This window comes from Podarcis erhardii (genome assembly GCF_964252035.2).
Source record: "Podarcis erhardii genome assembly, chromosome: 6".
Taxonomy (NCBI): domain Eukaryota; kingdom Metazoa; phylum Chordata; class Lepidosauria; order Squamata; family Lacertidae; genus Podarcis; species Podarcis erhardii.
The window spans coordinates 47,065,588-47,083,773 of NC_138510.1; the positions used below are offsets into that span (position 1 = coordinate 47,065,588).

At 40.8% G+C, this 18,186-nt stretch overlaps 1 protein-coding gene across 1 annotated transcript; it reads right to left on the reverse strand.

Annotated features, from left to right (window-relative positions):
- Positions 1–7,239: 7,239 nt before the first annotated feature.
- On the reverse strand, positions 7,240–17,947 carry LOC309344098 (uncharacterized protein). Its single transcript, XM_081866263.1, has 6 exons — positions 17,382–17,947; positions 15,843–15,955; positions 14,587–14,687; positions 10,983–11,092; positions 8,730–8,826; positions 7,240–7,540 (listed from the first exon to the last, which is right to left on the reverse strand). The coding sequence occupies exons 1-6, from the start codon at positions 17,855–17,857 to the stop codon at positions 7,529–7,531; spliced, it is 909 nt and encodes a 302-aa protein (XP_081722389.1). The 5' UTR covers positions 17,858–17,947; the 3' UTR covers positions 7,240–7,528.
- Positions 17,948–18,186: the final 239 nt, after the last annotated feature.

Here is an 18,186-nt window from a genome sequence, read left to right on the forward strand (position 1 = left end):
TGATCCATAAACCTATCTGTGGACAAACACCAGCTCCCTCAGCCTGAAAGCAGAGATGAGCACCGCGCCCCGGTCAAATTTGACAGGACTAGGGTCCTTTATCTTTACCTTACCTCCCCTAACACCCCATACACCCCATATATAACAAATATAGAAAATAATATTCCTTTTTTTATTATTAAATTTTGCATAAGTATATTTCACAGACATACAAAAAACAAAAGTAAATAAAACAAACATAAAAAAGAAAAAAGAGAAGAAAAAGAAAGACATACAATACATACTACATAAACAACACAACTTAACATTAATTTTACAACAACATTAATCGACTTCCCTTTATCTCGATTTCGGATAATGTTATCTTAGTTATCTTTCTGCTGTGTCTATTCCAAAATGACATTTATAACGTAGTAAGCGTTATCTCATGCCTACTGTGATTTGATTTTTTTTTTTGATTTTTTTTTTGATACATATATATTTCTGATTAACATTTTGATGTTCCCCTTGTCTCTATTTCCATATATGTTCTAAATTTATCCCATTCATTACTAAATTTTGTACGTTTTTGATTTCTTTTTTTTGTGTCAATTTTGCCAATTCTAAATAATCCAATAATTTAAATTGCCACTCCTTTAATGTTGGGATTTTTGGTGTTTTCCAGTGCTGTGCTATGAGGGTTCTGGCGGCCGCTGTTGCATATTGAAAAAAGGTCCTATCTTCTTCTTTGATATCCTTGCCAATTATCCCTAGCAGGAAGGCTTCAGGCTTTTTAACAAACGTATATTTAAGAATTTTTTTTAATTCATTATAAATAGATTCCCAAAATTTCTTGAGAATCTCGCACGTCCACCACATGTGGAAGAATTCGCCCTCCTTGTTCTTGCATTTCCAACACAATTTATCACCTGTTCTATAAATTTTATGCAATTTTATCGGCGTTATGTACCATCTGTACATCATCTTGTACATGTTTTCCTTGAGTGTCGTGCATGCTGAATAATTCATATCTTTACGCCATAAAGCCTCCCATTTATCAAATTCTATGTTATACCCTAGATCTACCGCCCACTTCACCATCACCTCCTTTACTTCCTCGTCCTTGGTGTCCCATTCAAGCAACTGGTTGTACATTTTTGATAATAATTTTGTTTTACTTTCTATTATTTCAGTCTGGAATCTGGATTTTTTCTCACTTATTCCAATCTTTTTATCTTCCGTCCATATTGAATTTATTTGATGATATTGAATCCAACCAGTCAACTTATTTTTTATTTCTTCATATGGTCTAATCCTCCACCCGGATTCTGTTTTGGTTAGTAGGTCCTCATATGTCCACCGTTCCCCCTCCAGGTTTGATTTTTTAATTGTTAAAATATCAATTGGTGATAGCCACCAGGGTGTTTTCTGCTCCAGCAATTTTTTATTCCTTTCCCAGACTTCCAGTAGTGGCCCTCTGAAGATATGGTTAGAAAAACCTTTATGGACCCTTCCCTTGTCTCGCCATAGATAGGCGTGCCAACCAAATCTTAAATTAAACCCCTCTAGGTCTAACATCTCTTTATTTTTGATGACGATCCAATCTTTTACCCAACAAAGGCATGCGGCCTCATAATATAGCCTCAGATTTGGAACCGCAAACCCCCCCCCCTGTCTCTTTGATCTGTAAGCAATTTGAATTTAATTCTGGGTCTTTTCCCCCGCCAAATAAATTTGGATAGTAATCTCTGCCATTCTTTAAATATTGCAATTCCCCTAATTATTGGAATGTTCTGGAATAAGAAGAGTAATTTGGGTAATAAACTCATTTTGATCGCCGCCATTCTACCCATCCACGAAAGATGTAGTCTGTTCCATGTATCTAAGTCCTTCATTATTTCTTTCCATGTTTTCTTATAATTATTTTCCATCAAATTTATATTTTTCATGGTTATCCAAATTCCAAGGTATTTAACTTTTTTAGCTATTTTAATTCCAGTTTGTCTTTCAAGCTCATTTTTGGTGTCTTCTTTCATATTTTTAGTCATTATTTTTGTTTTTTCCTTGTTCAGTTTAAATCCCGATAGTTTTCCGAATTCTTCCAGTAATTTTATAGCTTTGCCGATGCTCTCCTTTGGTTCTTCCAATGACAACATGAGATCGTCTGCATATGTTTTCAATTTGTATTCTTGCACGCCGATTTTTATGCCACGGATCTCTGGGGTATTCCTTATCTTGTTTGTAATTGTCTCTAAAACCATAATAAACAACAGCGGTGATAGGGGGCACCCCTGTCGGGTACCTTTTGCTATTTCAAACTGTTCTGTCAGGTTGTTATTTATTATTAATCTGGCTCTTTGTTGTGTATATATTGCTCTAACTCCTTCTAGGAATGTGCCCTCTATCCCTGTTTTTTCCAAGCATTTTATTAGGAAACCCCAAGAAACATTGTCGAAAGCCTTCTCGGCATCAACAAACAATAAGGCGGCAGGAATTTCATTATGAACTTCTAGGTATTCAATAATGTCTATTGTGTGTCTGATGTTGTCTTTTATTTGTCTATTAGGAAGAAAGCCGGCCTGATCACAATGAATAAGGTTAATTAAACAATTTTTAAGTCTATGGGCCATTATATCTGCAAAAATTTTGTAATCATTATTCAATAGAGAAATCGGTCTGTAATTCCTAATGTTAAGTTTATCTGAATCTGGTTTCGGGATCAGCGTAATGTAGGCTTCTTTCCAAGATGTTGGCATTTTTCCTCCTCTTAATATCTCATTCATAACGTCACATAGCACTGGTGTTATATATTCCTCTAAGACCTTGTAATATTTAGCTGATAACCCATCTGGTCCTGGGGCTTTTCCAATTTTCATTCTCTTGATCGCTTCTCGAATTTCCTCTATTTTTATGGGTCTGTTTAAGGCGGTTCTTTCTTCTTCTGTTATTTTTTTAGGGCTATTTTCTTCTAGATATTTTATAATGTTCGTTAAATCTTCTTCTTCTCTTTTGTATAAGTTCTCATAAAATTTAAAAAAGTTCTTTTTTATTACAATAGGGTCTTCCAGTACTTGCTCTTCTACTTTTATTTTGTTTATAATACTACTTTTTCTTCTTTTTCTCAGTTGCCACGCCAAAAGTTTTCCAATTTTATTTGCCGATTCGAAAAACTTTTGTTTCATTAACTTTATTCCCCATTCAACCTCTTGGCTTATTAATGTTGAATATTGTGTTTGAAGCATTTTGTATAGTTGCTTATGGCCGTCATCTTTTGGATTTTTTATCATATTTTTTTCACATTCTTTCAGTTGAAGGATTAATTCTTCTTTCTTCCTTTCCTTAGCCTTCTTTCTTTGAGAATTTTGTTGTATCAAGAGACCTCTTAACACTGCCTTACTAGCATCCCATACTGTATCTATTCCAATCTCTTTAGTAATATTTAAGGCAAAATAATCTTTTATAGTGGTTTTTGCTTTTTCGATCACATCTTCTTTTTCAAATAAGTAATCGTTCATTCTCCATCTGTATAGACCTTGGGTCCTCCATTTTAATTGTAGTGCTATTGGGCTGTGATCCGATAAGGTTCTGGGTAAAATTTCACATCTCTCCGTTCTTGTTATTAACTCTCTCGAGATCCATATTTGGTCCAGTCTGCTCCAGCTCTGGTGTGGTTCAGAGAAATGAGTAAATTGTTTCGTTGTGGGGTTTCTGTATCTCCATATATCTATTAAGTCCAGATTTTCTTCCAGATCATTGAACGATTTTGGTAATTTCCCTTGGTTTAGATTTTTTTTCCTTGTATTTCTATCTAGTTCTGGTGTCGGTACCACATTTAAGTCTCCAAGTAGGACTAGTTTATTGTTATCTAAATCTAATAGAAGTTGTTCCAATTTTTTAAAAAACTCCATTCTATTTGAGTTTGGGGCGTAAACTGTTACCACATTTATTTTCTCTCCCTGGTAATTAATTTGGATACCTAGGATTCTTCCTTCCTCATCTTTGCATATTTGTTTGGGTTCCAATTTCTCTTTCGCATAGATTACTACTCCTCTCTTTTTCTTGGGGTCTGAGTTGATAAATTCTATTCCCAACCTTTTATTTATTAAAATATGTTTGTGTTTTTTAGCAACATGGGTTTCTTGGCAACAAATGACATCAATGTTTTTTTTCTTTATAATCTTTTCAAATTTATTTCTCTTGGACTTGTCGTTAAAGCCGTTCACATTCCATGAAAAAAATTTAAGAGACATTTCGGGTTATTACTGAATTCACTTTATCCTTAATTCTGCTTTATAATCTGGTATTATTCTTTCTTTTAAATTCTCTGCTTTCTCCTTCTTCTTCTTCCTCCGACCCTGAGTCCTCCGTCTCCCCCCCCGACCCCCCGTCCCCAACCCCGTGTCCCCCCGCCCCCCCCGCAACCAAGTCACCTGCTCGCTGCCAGAAGGCCCTCAGCGCTGGACCTCAGCGTCCGGGCAGAATGATGGGGGTGGAGACGCTCCTTCAGGTATACTGGACCGAGGCCATTTAGGGCTTTAAAGGTCAGCACCAACACTTTGAATTGTGCTCGGAAACATACTGGGAGCCAATGTAGGTCTTTCAAGACCGGTGTTATATGGTCTCGGCAGCCGCCCCCAGTCACCAGTCTAGCTGCTGCATTCTGGATTAGTTGTAGTTTCCGAGTCACCTTCAAAGGTAGCCCCACGTAGAGTGCATTGCAGTAGTCCAAGCGGGAGATAACCAGAGCATGCACCACTCTGGCGAGACAGTCCGCAGGCAGATAGGGTCTCAGCCTACGTACCAGATGGAGCTGGTAAACAGCTGCCCTGGACACAGATTTGACCTGTGCCTCCATGGACAGCTGTGAGTCCAAAATGACTCCCAGGCTGCGCACCTGGTCCTTCAGGGGCAGAGTTACCCCATTCAGGACCAGGGAATCCTCCACACCTGCCCGCCTCCTGTCCCCCCAAAACAGTACCTCAATCTGTTAGCCGCCATCCATCCTCCAACCGCCTCCAGACACTCACACAGGACCTTCACCGCCTTCACTGGTTCTGATTTAAAAGAGAGGTAGAGCTGGGTATCATCCGCATACTGATGAACACGCAGCCCAAACCTCCTGATGATCTCTCCCAGTGGCTGCATGTAAATGTTGAAAAGCATGGGGGAGAGGACAGAACCCTGAGGCACCCCACAAGTGAGAGCCCAGGGGTCTGAACACTCATCCCCCACCACCACTTTCTGAATACAGCCCAGGAGGAAGGAGCGGAACCACTGTATGACAGTGCCCCCAGCTCCCAGCCCCTCAAGACGGTCCAGAAGGATGGTATGGTCGATGGTATCAAACGCCGCTGAGAGATCCAGCAGAACTAGGAAACAGCTCTCAGTTTAGTCATGATCCATAAACCTATCTGTGGACAAACACCAGCTCCCTCAGCCTGAAAGCAGAGATGAGCACCGCGCCCCGGTCAAATTTGACAGGACTAGGGTCCTTTATCTTTACCTTACCTCCCCTAACACCCCATACACCCCATATATAACAAATATAGAAAATAATATTCCATAATTCCTTAATTTTTTATTATTGAGCCTGGTGTCTAACTAAAGAAACCATGTACAATATTGAGGAGAGTCTTCTGAGGCACAATAATCAAAATAGGTAGCAGTAGTAGTCAGAGGCTTTTGCATATATCTTGGAGACAAGTGATGGCACCTAAGATGATTAGCCCACAAACTATGTGCTTTTGTGAAATAGACACATTAGCCGTATTCTGGATGCCAACCATACTTATGCTGCAAAGCTAAGGGCAAAGCAACTGCAGATCCTGAAAAGTAATCAATAAAACCTGTACAAAAATAGTAACTGCTCTATTTTGCAATCCCCTGGGAGTCAACATGTATGAAGAAGGCTTTGTCGTCTGGCAGGTTTGCAGGGTGTGGGTTTCCTCTCATAGAATTCCCAGATTAGCAGGGGCCTTGGGCTGCCAGAACTATTCCGGCTCAATTCTCACAGCCTGTGGTTAAAAATGCCAAGGGCTAGCCTACTGTTCACCTCTTGCAAGAGGCTGAAGATATAAAGAGAGCAGCAAGATCCATTTCCTAGTCCAAATCCACACTCTGAAACAGAGGCAGGAACAAAGGTTCTCAGGTTTTAGAACTAGGAAAGATCTCTTTCTGTGACTCTGAAGGGTAGCTGCCAATCAAGAGTCGAATAATAGAAAGCCCCTCCAGACTAATGTTTTATTGTTTTTTCTGCAATCTGTTCTTGACTCAATAATAGTGCATTTATGGTGAATTTGTTCTTAGTTTGTTCCATGTTGCATCTCTAATGCTGCCACATTATTGCTGTCTGGAGGGGCTTTCATGAAACAAAAATGGGAAAAAGATAAACCAGAACATTTGTGGTATATATAATTACGGGATTTCACTAGGAAGTTATGGGATATGCGTGTGACCATCCAACCTTTTTGCACACACAAACAGTATTGAATTTGGGATTGTGTATGACCACCTTGATATCCTCATGAGTAGGAATCATCATGAATGCATAATGAAAAGGTCTGGAGGGACCCAGCGGACATTGAAGTATAAGACCTCAACTGCCTGACCCAAAAAGTTAAAATACTAGAAATGATGGAATAAGTGGAGCTGAAGAGAATTTGCCCTTTCCCTAACGATCCTCAAAAGTTTTTCTCTGCACATGTGAGTGCCAAATATTTGGTAGATATTCAACTTAGCATAAGTATTTTATATATTCCAATATTTGATCTTAATATTTATTTCCAATCATTTATTTGAATGCTTTATGTTTCTCAGTATCTATCACTGATAGTCAACAACGGCTTATGGCATTTGATGTTTTACACCTCGAAGAAACAGTGAGCAAGAGGTCTAAAACAGTGAGTGCATAGGTCTAAAAACTCAGATTTTACTGGATGTTGAGGTCAATATCTATGTTGAGTTCCCATACATAGTTCACCCTTCAGCTTGTCCTGTGCCTAGAAAGCACAGATCCAAGTGGTTTTCTGTTTGCCCCACTGATTTCCCTGGGAAAACCAGCTCTTTAGCACTGTATCAGAGTAAACATCAGTCCACGGACAACCCGCTTGACATTTGTTCTGATTCAGCAGTTAGTATTGGGTTTTCCAAGGTGAAAGTGGCGAGACAAGCAGATGTCTGAATGAGCCTTCTGTGTTTCATGAAGCCTCAAGAGATGTCTCACTTTGTCATGTGTGACATTAAAAGCACACAAAAAAGATATGAATTCACAGGAAAACTTTAATGAGGAGGTGGAAGAGCAGCTCATCAATCTGAAATATATACTACGAACACATCTGGTGGATTTGTAAGGGGAGCACAGGGGAAAGTGGGCAACAGCTATACGAAAGAAAGAAAGAAAGAAAGAAAGAAAGAAAGAAAGAAGAAAGAAATGTGAAACAGCCCTAGTGGGTTACAAATAACAATCCTTAGTAGACCATCTTCCTCCCAGCAAGCAAAGTGGAGAAGGGTGCAGTTGGCAAACTCAAAGTGACTCCGACAGTGTGTTTCCTCAGTGCACATTCTAACAAGGGTGGAAAGAAAGAATAATGTTACAAAGGCATACCAATGATCACTCTGAAGTTCCATTGTCACTGATATCCTACATTTGAATCCTACTTTCTCCTTCAAAGTGGTGTTGTGGCCTCACAGTCATCCTGAAGAATATTTGAGAATACTTGTCAAAAGCAGAGCCAGCTCTAAGTTTGAAAGGCCCCTTGGTAAAGGGCTCCTTGGTGGTCCCTTCCTCTGTCAGTGGCAGGTCTCCTTCAATGTTGGTGAGCTCTGGAAACAAGAGCCATGGTGGATAGCAGTAGCAGCTTCAATCAGTGATGTGCGGCTGGAAGCTGCCATTTTGATTTCCAAAATATACCCAATTGTTGTGGGGCATTGTGGGAAATTTAAATGATGGCTCTCAATCCTAGCCACCTGGTGTTGATCAGAGCACCAGACAAAAAGAGGGTGGGCATCAGTAGCTGGCCAGATGCCTGAGGATGCCATGTGCTAATGCCAGTCCATGTTCACCCAGACAGTTTTATAGCCTAGCAGTAATTTAAACTTGGGTTTTTTACACACTAGCCACTGCTCCACAGTGGTCCTTTATCTTACCCTACCTCTTCTCCCTGCTAATGCAGACATGTAAGATGATGCTCCATTAATTAATAGCCAAGAAAAATCTCAAGGAGCTCAGTCCATTGTCCTGATTGCTGATTGAAAGAAAACCCCAGTGAATTCAGCATCCATGAAGATCAAGGCATGGCCCTTTCAGGGATTCAATTTACCATCTGCAAGTAAAGTTGTTGTCTACATTCACAGTTACAGTTGATGAGGTTGGGGTTGTGGACTTTCCCCCTCCCCAACAAAGGTTATTTGTCTGCAACAGCTGTGTTGCATGCAGAAATTCAGCAGGTGCCATCCTTGGTGGCATGGCAATGAAGTAGTGTTCAGAAGCTGCAACTGTTGAATTTCTGCCCATCATGTAGCAGTTAAAAGCTCAGAGCCTCTGCCAGGAGGGAAATGGAGGTGATTCCTGGTTTGCCTATGAGTTCCATGATCCTGTCATTCTCACTAGAGAACTAGAAGAGCGGAGCCCTCTCTTTCGCTGTTTCAGCAAAAAAGACAATCCTATACCACTTTAAAGACAAAAAGTTAGGAATGTTGGAAAGTGCTATGAGCCTCCATTCCCTCCCAGACTATATTAGCATCTACAACACCTTAGGGTGCTCCAGACTTCCAGCATCATTTCTTCCTGGACCTCTGAGTGCCGTCTCACAGTCACCAGCCCCTTCTCCATCTTTATTCTCAGGAAGCCTAGATTGCATTGGGGCAGGGAGAGACAGAGTTAGATTAGAAGCGTTGCTAGCACTGATGGAACCTAGTAAAATCTTGACTGTTCTCATTTTACCAGTTAGGCCTTAAGTAGAGAGAGCTGGGGAAATTCTACAAGCTACAGAATAGCCAATGGCAGTGACCCCAAAATTGATATTGCAACTATCAGTTGCTTTAAATGTCTCATAAAGACATCTTCCTGCCTAGGTTTTCCTGGACCCTTAAGACTGGATCCTGTTTCTATTTGCTTCAATCTCCAAAATTCCTGCTTTTATACATTTTTTATTGGGTTTGTGTTCTATTTTTGTTTTCATGATATTGTTTATTGTTTTTATGTTGTACACCACTCAGGGATTTTTAAAAAATATTAAGTTGTTTATAAATGCTCTTATTTAAATAAACAAATGTGACTGCCCTAAGGTCATAGCTTGGTTCAATGTCAGAATCTGAATAGCCATTCTCATTCCTTTCTCTAAAATCTGAATGCTATAAATAAAATAGCTTCTACAAAGTACAACAAGCAAAAGTCAGTCTCAGGGCTCCAACTAGCACTGGCTTTATTTTAAAAACAACAAGAAGTTTATAACAGATTAAACTTCATGTGCAGCTTTCAAATTAATTTACTGCACTGCTCTCTAAAGGACAACTGTTATACTATTATGCATTGCCCTCAAAAGGATCCAACACAGTACCTTATCAGTAGGTACTTCAATGCTCATTAAAACAGAGATGTAATGAGAGTTCAAGGTAATCATCTGTTCATCACATCTGTAGCACTTCTAGAGGCCAATTAAAGGCAGATTAAAGTTTATCCGGGTGATCAGTGATCAGTTGTTGTTCCTGTTCTTAAATTTCTGTACCACTATTTATCCAATGATCACAGTGATCCAACAGTATTTTTTTAATTGCACAAAAGGTGGACCATCTGTTTGCTTTTTAACAGAAACAGAGCATTTATGAATTCTACTGTTGGTGTAGATCAATGTTATACTTAAAAGGAAATAGTTTTTTAAGATTTACTAAATGGTAAGTCATTGCTATGGGTAAGAGGAAGGTGGTGATGCCTTTAATTTCAATACACGTGGGATAGTTTTAATTTATATTATTGGGGGGGGGGAGCTGAATTCCCACAGCAGTGCTTTAGAATAGGTCAACTGGATCCTCAGCATATTCTGTGTAAGAAAATAATTTTAGGAAAGCCTGAGGATGTCCTATTAAGTGCTTTACTTTTTCTGTGGGTCTATAATATATCATGGATAGCCAGCCTTTGGCACCGGTGTTATAGGCAGAACAAATAAGAGAGGCTTAGGACTATAGCATATTAATTATGAGCCCCCCCTGCTACACAGCCAACTGCTCCCTGTTCCCCAGCTCAGCAGACTCACACAAAGGCACAGGATGATGAATATGGAATGTGTACATACTAGGGTGGCACTCTCTAAGACTTTGGACTTCACCTATGGCATATTTGTCAAAAAGATTTGCCACCACCAGGGTTGGTTTTTACTAAGATTTCTTTCACGTTCATACACATTTACACTTATATATTCAACACCAACAAATTGCAGATTTAAAATGTACAATCGTATATATCTAATTATAATCCTTACAGCAGATTAAGAAAGAGTATTTTTAAATACATCCGTGAATTAAAGACTCTGTATCAGGGTGACTCACTATAAATTCCCCATTCCAAATTATTGACCCTTAAACCAGGGTGTTTTCTTTTAATCCAAGTACTGTAATGCATTTTAATGCCTTTACAGCCACTATTGGATACAGTACACACTTTAGCCCGGTAAATTTGTTCTAAATTGGACAGTGACATCTAGTGGTCACATGTGGTACTATCCAAAGTTGTTCCCAGCACTCCACCTGACAATTCATTTTCATTTATCAACTCCAGTTGGCTTAGTGAAGAGCTGAAGAACCTTCTTTGGAATACAAATCTGGTGGTTCATCATTGTCCTAGCTGGAACCTCTGCTTAGGGGCCAGAGGCACCCCACAATCTTTTGTTGCTCATTCTCATTGGTTACATTCTACATTTCAACATCACATTGCACAAATTTTGGTATTTGGGGACCATCTACTCAATGTTTCAGAATTTGGAGGATGAAGAGCACCACAAAAAACTTACCCACAAGCACTGCAAACTGCAGAGGAATTTGATAGGGTGACATGAGGTCTGGGTGTTGCAATTCCATATACCATTAGATCATCTTCAACAACTGGTTGTACTGGAATATCCTGAAGATGGTGCATATATATATATATATTAAAAAAACATATTCAGGAGATGTGGCCAGATAAAATGGAATTTAGTTTTAATTATCCAATTATAGCAAGGTTTCTGAAATTGCATAAATACCTGTATTATATTATTTCACAAGTGGACCAAGAATGTAATTTTGATTTTGAACAATAATGGATGTTTGAAATCTGATTCTATTGGGACTGCATGAGTGCAGTTCAATTTTATTGATATTAGTCATGGACTGTTGCAAAAAGGAAATGACCAAAAATTTACAAGATTAAAACAGAAAGAAACAAGCATCTGACAGAAAGACATGCCTGCATAAGAAGGAAATCCTTCTTGTGGAAAGAAGCTCCATCGAAATTGGTGGGAATTATTTCTGAATAAACATGCTTAGGACTGTTCTGCACATTTCTGTGGAAGACCACAGTGTTTAGTATGTATGTTTAGTAAGTATGTTTAGGATTGCAGCCTAACACAGCAACCCTATGCACCTATTACAATGGTACCTCAGGTTAAGAACTTAATTCGTTCTGGAGGTCTGTTCTTAACCTGAAACTGTTCTTAACTTGAGGTACCACTTTAGCTAATGAGGCCTCCCACTCCCGCTGCCGTGCAATTTCTGTTCTTATCCTGAAGCAAAGTTCTTAACCCGAGGTACTATTTCTGGATTAGCGGAGTCTGTAATCTGAAGCGTCTGTAACCTGAAGTGTCTGTAACCCGAGGTACCACTGTATGCTGAGGAAGAAGATGTGCCACTGCTCTGCCAGAAGAATGGCCACCAATATATCCTACATGTGTTCAACCCAGAAGGGGAGGGGGAAGTAAACAGCTGGAAAATATAAAACAGGATAAAAAGAGCAGACAGACAGTGTGGGTGCACTGGTGGGAGTACCAGATTGGCTCCACCACTGTGCTGGCATAACACAGCCCCCCCCCCTTTCACCTTGCCCCTCCCACTTCCAGTAAGTTTCAACAACTTCACTACCAGAAGGCCAGGTTTGTGGTGGGAATCTGAGGTGAGAGACCCATGTACTGGAAGTTGTTCCCATTAGCTAAAGTGGTGCTTCAGGTTAAGAACAGTTTCAGGTTAAGAACAGACCTCCAGAACGAATTAAATTCTTAACCTGAGGTACCACTGTACAGATACAAAAACAGATACAGATACAGATACAGATAAGGACAAAGTATCTCTGTTGCTCCAGCTTTAAGACATAACACAGAATCCAACTCACAGAAATGCTCACTGACTGACTAATGAGCTGACGTGCCTTGCTCACTTATATAGACAGCACTGGGTCATAGCCATAACAACCGGCTTTGCTGACCTTGCACCTGCTTGCTTATCTCATACACAAGTTGATTTGTGCCCATGAAGGAAATTAACCCTTTCCTCCATGCCCAGTTCCTCTGAGTAGACCTGGTTAGGCTTGTGCTAAGTCTTGTGGGCTGTTATATGAAACTTCCCCTTTCCCTCTGATTAGAAAGCCAATGCGCCAAGCAACAGAATAGTTAAAATTATGACTAATTATGGTAACTGACTACTACTTACTGTAATTCTGCTGCAATACCCAGCTATGTAAGCACTCCCAATCATTAGGCACTAACGGTGTTGAGGACAATGTATATGGTGCAAAAAGATGCTTATGAAGCCATTTCCATGTGGCTGCGAAACATGTTACTAAAAATAGGCATGATTAAGCCCTCTGCACAAGCGCTTGCTTATCTGTGTGGTAAGGATTGAAAGATAAACATGTGCAAAAGCCATTGCTATAGCTGGAGCTACTTGTTGTTTTGATGGGCAGAGGCGTTGTGCTGGTACAGTGGTTAAGAAAACAGGCAGTTGGGAAATCCCCCGTCTTCACCTCAGCTCTGAGGTGGCCTTAGGCATGCTACTGTCTTTCAGATCTTGCCCTCCACACCCACAATACAAGGGCATAAAGGTTGCCCTACTTTTCAGCGTTATTGTAAGCTTACTGAGATAATGTCACAAAGCTTAATGCTTAAAAGTGCTATTTAGGTTTATTGTCATGTGATGCTGGCATGTAACAGCTGACTCACAGGCAGAAACTGACAAAATAGATTTTCCAAGCATGGTGATGGGAGCAATGAGAAATAGTTTCCACTCTTGATTTTTGCTTGCTTGGACTGAAACATGTCCAGGGCATTGTGGGAAAAGTAATATAAGGGATGTCACCAGTGGTGGACTTTGGGCTTTCAAATTTCAGTGCCGCCCAGTGCAACACCAAAATTTGGCACATGCACCTCATTGCCTCTCACCTTCTGTTCTGAGTCATTGTTGTGGTGCCCCCTCCAGTGCCCTCTCAGTTCAGTGCCCAGTGTGGGCAAACCGGTTGCGCTCCTAAACCCGCCACTGATGGCAACCAAATTGCAGTTACCAGAGCACTGCTTTTGAGGGGGCCCAAGGAAGACAGACTTTAGCATGCAGCTACCCAAGGAAGTCAGACGCTGGTGTTAGGTCTCTATCTTAGTTTTTAGGACCCTCGGCTGCTGATATGTCAACAACAACAACTTTAAAACGAGTCTCCAGTGTGAAACTAGAATTTAAATTAATGTGGAGCTAATCAGCTTATTTGATTGTATTTGTTTAGGACTCAGTCTGAATCAAGGTCTCCCTTCCAATATGGATGTTAAATTAGCACTGCTAAAATGAAGTCACTGGGATTACATCCATACATTTGAGCTCTGCATAGAAATGTCACATGCTGTACATCTCTTGCATTTCATGGTCTTTTATTCCACTGTTGATTGGTTGTCATCCCCCCACACCCGAGTATATATCTGCCAACAAATAATAGCACTTAATGCAGCTGATGAAGTGGGCTATAGCTGAAGGGCTATGACTGCTGGCCCTGAATTATTTTGCCATACCCTATTTCAAGGGTTTCTTAAGTATCTCTAAGACGTCTGCTGTTATAATTTAACATTTATTGAGCACCACAAGATCACTGGCATGACAACTGTCCCTATCCGGACACAGTTTCTTGATGGAACTACCACTTGTACTATCAAGACTCCTTGATATTTTCCATTTGCAAGTCAAGTATTGTTGCTTGCCATTTTGCTGATTATTGTCTTGATTGCTACTAGATCTACTGATTCCTACTGCTGTGTTGTTCCTTTTTCATTCTTAACATTTTCACTGGATGATAATAGCTATTGTGAGCTAGCTTGTGAGCTGATAGATGAAAAGGTGAGTTGTTATATTTAAACAAATAATAAAAATAAATATGTGGCACTGGCAGCTAGCATAGATACTCTCAAATCCCACCTATATTTTGATTTTTAAGCAAAGCCAATTTACATTGTGTTCTAGAGGGGATTCTAGAGGCCAGCTCACAATGTAATTTTGTTACCTTCACTCTTCTGATGGAAATCACATATTTATCCTTGCTTATGATATAAAAATGCCACTTGCAGAGAGGGAAGGAAAAACCCCCAAAACAACTCCCTGTCGCATATTTACCCCTTTAGAAGCAGGAAGCCACCGGCGCTGCTTGTACATATTGAGGAGTCTGTTCCATGGAGAGAGGTCTGCTTTTGAAGGTTCCCCTTCTTGTACATCTTCTGTTTAAAAGAAAAGCCACGTCACCAACTCATGAAGTCTCTCCATATAACCAGGATGGGTTGTAATGCCCTCTAAATCCAGCAGCAATTCAGCCACAGAGCTTGAGGCTGCACAGGCACCAGCTAAGGAATCGGGTCAAGGAGCAGAGCTCTGAACTGCCTGCTGCAGATCAGGAGACCACTATGCTTGAGGCTGTGAGACAGGAGTCTCCAGAAGAATCTTTTAGTCTACTAAAGCCTGTAGGGTCAGGGCCCAAATCCTCACAGCCAACTTCCCGTGAGTGTGAGAAAACAAATGCCTCCCATAGTACCTCTCCAGATCAGTGGTGTAAGATAAGATACAGTACGCTGGGGTGGGGTGGGGTGGGGGTTGTTGGGGGGATTCTTACTGTTGTTGAAGTTAATTTTTTGTATCTTTATTTCGGATCTTTATCATTACTTTTGTTATACTTGTAGTTATTTAACTTTTGATGTGTTGTAAGCCACCCTGGGCACTGTTTTAACTTAGGAAATGTGGCATACATATAGAATGATTGATTGACTGAATTTCCCCACAAGTGAGGAGAGCCTGGAGGAGGTAGTTTGGAGACATAAAACCAGGCATAGGCCAACTCGGCCCTCCAGATGTTTTGGGACTACAATTCCCATCATCCATGACCACTGGTCCTGTTAGCTAGGGATCATGGGAGTTGTAGTCCCAAAACATCTGGAGGGCCGAGTTGGCCTATACCTGCATAAAAGGCTTCAGCCTGCTCTCAACCTTTGTCAGTGAAATCTTCTCACCCAGAGCTATCTGGACACCTGCAATGTTTGACCCACTTAGTCACCTTGCTGCTTTCACTGTGGGATCTGGCACTGGACCAGCATCTACTGGTGTGAATACAGCCTCTGCACAATATAATTCAATGGAATCACCTAATAAGAACTGCAGCTGTAGTTCTTACCCATCTTTAATGGGCCATCTGACATAATACTGGGTGTTCTTGATTGTAAGGTTTGCCTCCTGCTTGCTTGAAATACATGCCTCAAACCTCAGACATCTGGTATTGAATAGGATGAAAACAATTAAGTCATAGCAGCTTGGGGGGAGGGGTAAAGGTACTGTTGGACAGCAGTTGCCATATGGGTGAGTGGGAATCTTCTTCCAGCCCTCACCTTTCAGTAGATGCTCTCTTTCCTCTTCAGCGCTACAGCCTTTAACATCAGTCATGGATCCAGCAGACATGGCAACTCCATCATCTGCACACAGGACCTGGGGAAATTCATCCCTAAAGTCAAACACACAATTATTGCATAGAAGAAGGGGACATCCACATCAGTGCTTCATTCATCACTTTTTTTCTTCCCACCCTAATATCTACACCCAAACGCCACATCTTTATCAGCAATAACTGCTACATTGCCACAGGCAGGTGGATTTACTGTAGTGAATAAAAGCAATGATGTTGATGGGGATTAAAATTTTAAGAGAGAATTTCCTGGGATGAGGCCTGTCTCTAAGTCAAGCCCTTTAGTTGACTGCATGAACAAAGCCTTCAGTCTGTATCTAAAAGACCCAGGTAGTTAGTCTCCATGATAATCTGTGGTTTGTAATAACAGATTATGGAAACCTCTTCACATGGAAATCTTATATTAAGAATTATTCGTGGCAGCACTGCTTATGCAAATTCCTCTACTTAAAATTGAATTATTAACCGTTAATGATTATTCATTATACACGGATGGGAGGTTTTAAGTGCAACTCTCGGATTGCAAATTTTGTTCTCAAAAATCCAGACAGCTCCAGCCAAGCGCTTCTGAGCATGTCCAGATCTCCATTTCCCTCTTAAGATGATGAAGGGCTTTCCTCTTGAAAAATAACTTCAGGGTAAAATGTGTTCGAGGCAGAGCATGTGCAAAGTGGGTTTTTTTGTAACAGGGATATTCCTTTTTCGGTCCAAAGGCCTCACTTTCAGTCTGTCTCCATAGGATTTGAACAACCTTGAAGAAGGTAGCCGACAATCGCTCAGCTGAGAGGAAGAGTATTGAGTTCATCTGCAAGGCAGCAAAAGCAGATCTCCATCTAACAACAGAGTGCACATGCATTCATATTATTGTGCCTGCAGACACACAGATGTGCTAAATCAAGTTCTGCTGCATTTTTTCTGACTTTGCATCCTCTGCTGTTGGCAGCCAGTCTAAATGATAACAAGTCAGGCTTGTGAAATTCTGGTTGGCTGCCAATTGTAGTAACCCTTCCTTCCACATGCATTTTTATGGTTAACATCTCATACAGTGAACTTCAGTTAGCAAGGCAAAACCCCACGTATCTCAACTCAGTGTGTGATAATCAACCTCATGGAAAGTTTAGCACAAAATTAAGTGTTCGGCCTTTTGAAGCCAAGAACAGCCGGAACAGTCAATGAGCAATTCCATTCCTAATTAGTACCCATGTAATACAGCCAGAAGCCAATTAACACAAGTGGTTTTTGTGAAGGGCTTTGCAATATTTGCCCATCTATTTTCACACATTCCTGTATGGGAAGCAATCTGAACGGATATTAAATCCTATTAGAAATAACTGAGTTTTACTCGAAGTGGATTTTAGTCATGTTCATTAATTTCAGTGGGTCTACTCTGAGAAAAACTTAGCTGAATTAGTTTTAAACACTGTTCTGTGTGCTGAGACTTGGCCTCAACATTGGTGACACTCACTTTCCCACTGTCTCCCTGTCATCAGATTCTTCTTCCTTCTCTCCTGTGACAGGAACTTTCTCACATGGGTCCTTGGCCAAGCCACTTATCATGGGGTTAGCAAAGCCATCTGAGTCTCCCATCTCCATCCTAGCCGAGTGAAATGAAGCAGGCAGTTTGTTCTCATTCGTAGGGGTAGTGTCTCCCAGACTTAATTCCTTCAGCAACGATAGCTCTTCAGGGCAGCTGCCCATCAACCCCCCACAGATCTCACTGGGAGAAGTTTTGGTGGCATCAGGCTCTTGGTCTGGCAAGGTTGTTTCAAGCCCATTTTCGGGCAGAGGAGAGTCCAGGAGTTCACTCTTGGCATTATCTTCGTCTTTCGCCTTGGGTCTCTGCCCCTCTTGTGTGACATGCCTGCCGCTCCCAAAGAGGTTTCTGAAGAACTGGAGCACCCAGGGCCTGCTGGAAACAGAGGAAGCTGTGAGAGTATCCATCGGTTTTTGGTCTTCTGCAGACTAACTCTGCTCTGGCACCCAAAGGTGGCTGCTCGTCTCAACAGATTGGAATCAGAGCTTCAAATTGAAAAACCAACTGCTCAGAATCTTCTGAGGATTCTAGAATTCTTGCAGGGGGTGGAGCCACAAGAGAGATCACCCAGTGGTTTTGCAATCCGGAGTTCACCGTTTGCTCTTCTGGCTCAGCTAACAACAAATTAACAGATTAAAAGATGGCCAGGAATGGAATAAGAGCTCTTTGGGGATATCTGTGCAGGTCTACAGCTCCAAATATCTTTATTATCTGTAAAAAGTCTCAGGGCACTGGG

Bases quoted from the DNA above. Each gene is read 5' to 3' on its own strand.
- LOC309344098 (XM_081866263.1), bottom strand. From the start codon at position 17,857: ATGGATACTCTCACAGCTTCCTCTGTTTCCAGCAGGCCCTGGGTGCTC. The intron at 14,688-15,842 runs GTGAGGGCTGGA...TCTTTTAAACAG, and splicing joins AAGAGAGCATCTACTGAAAG to AAGATGTACAAGAAGGGGAA. The intron at 11,093-14,586 runs GTAAATATGCGA...CACCATCTTCAG, and splicing joins GGCTTCCTGCTTCTAAAGGG to GATATTCCAGTACAACCAGT.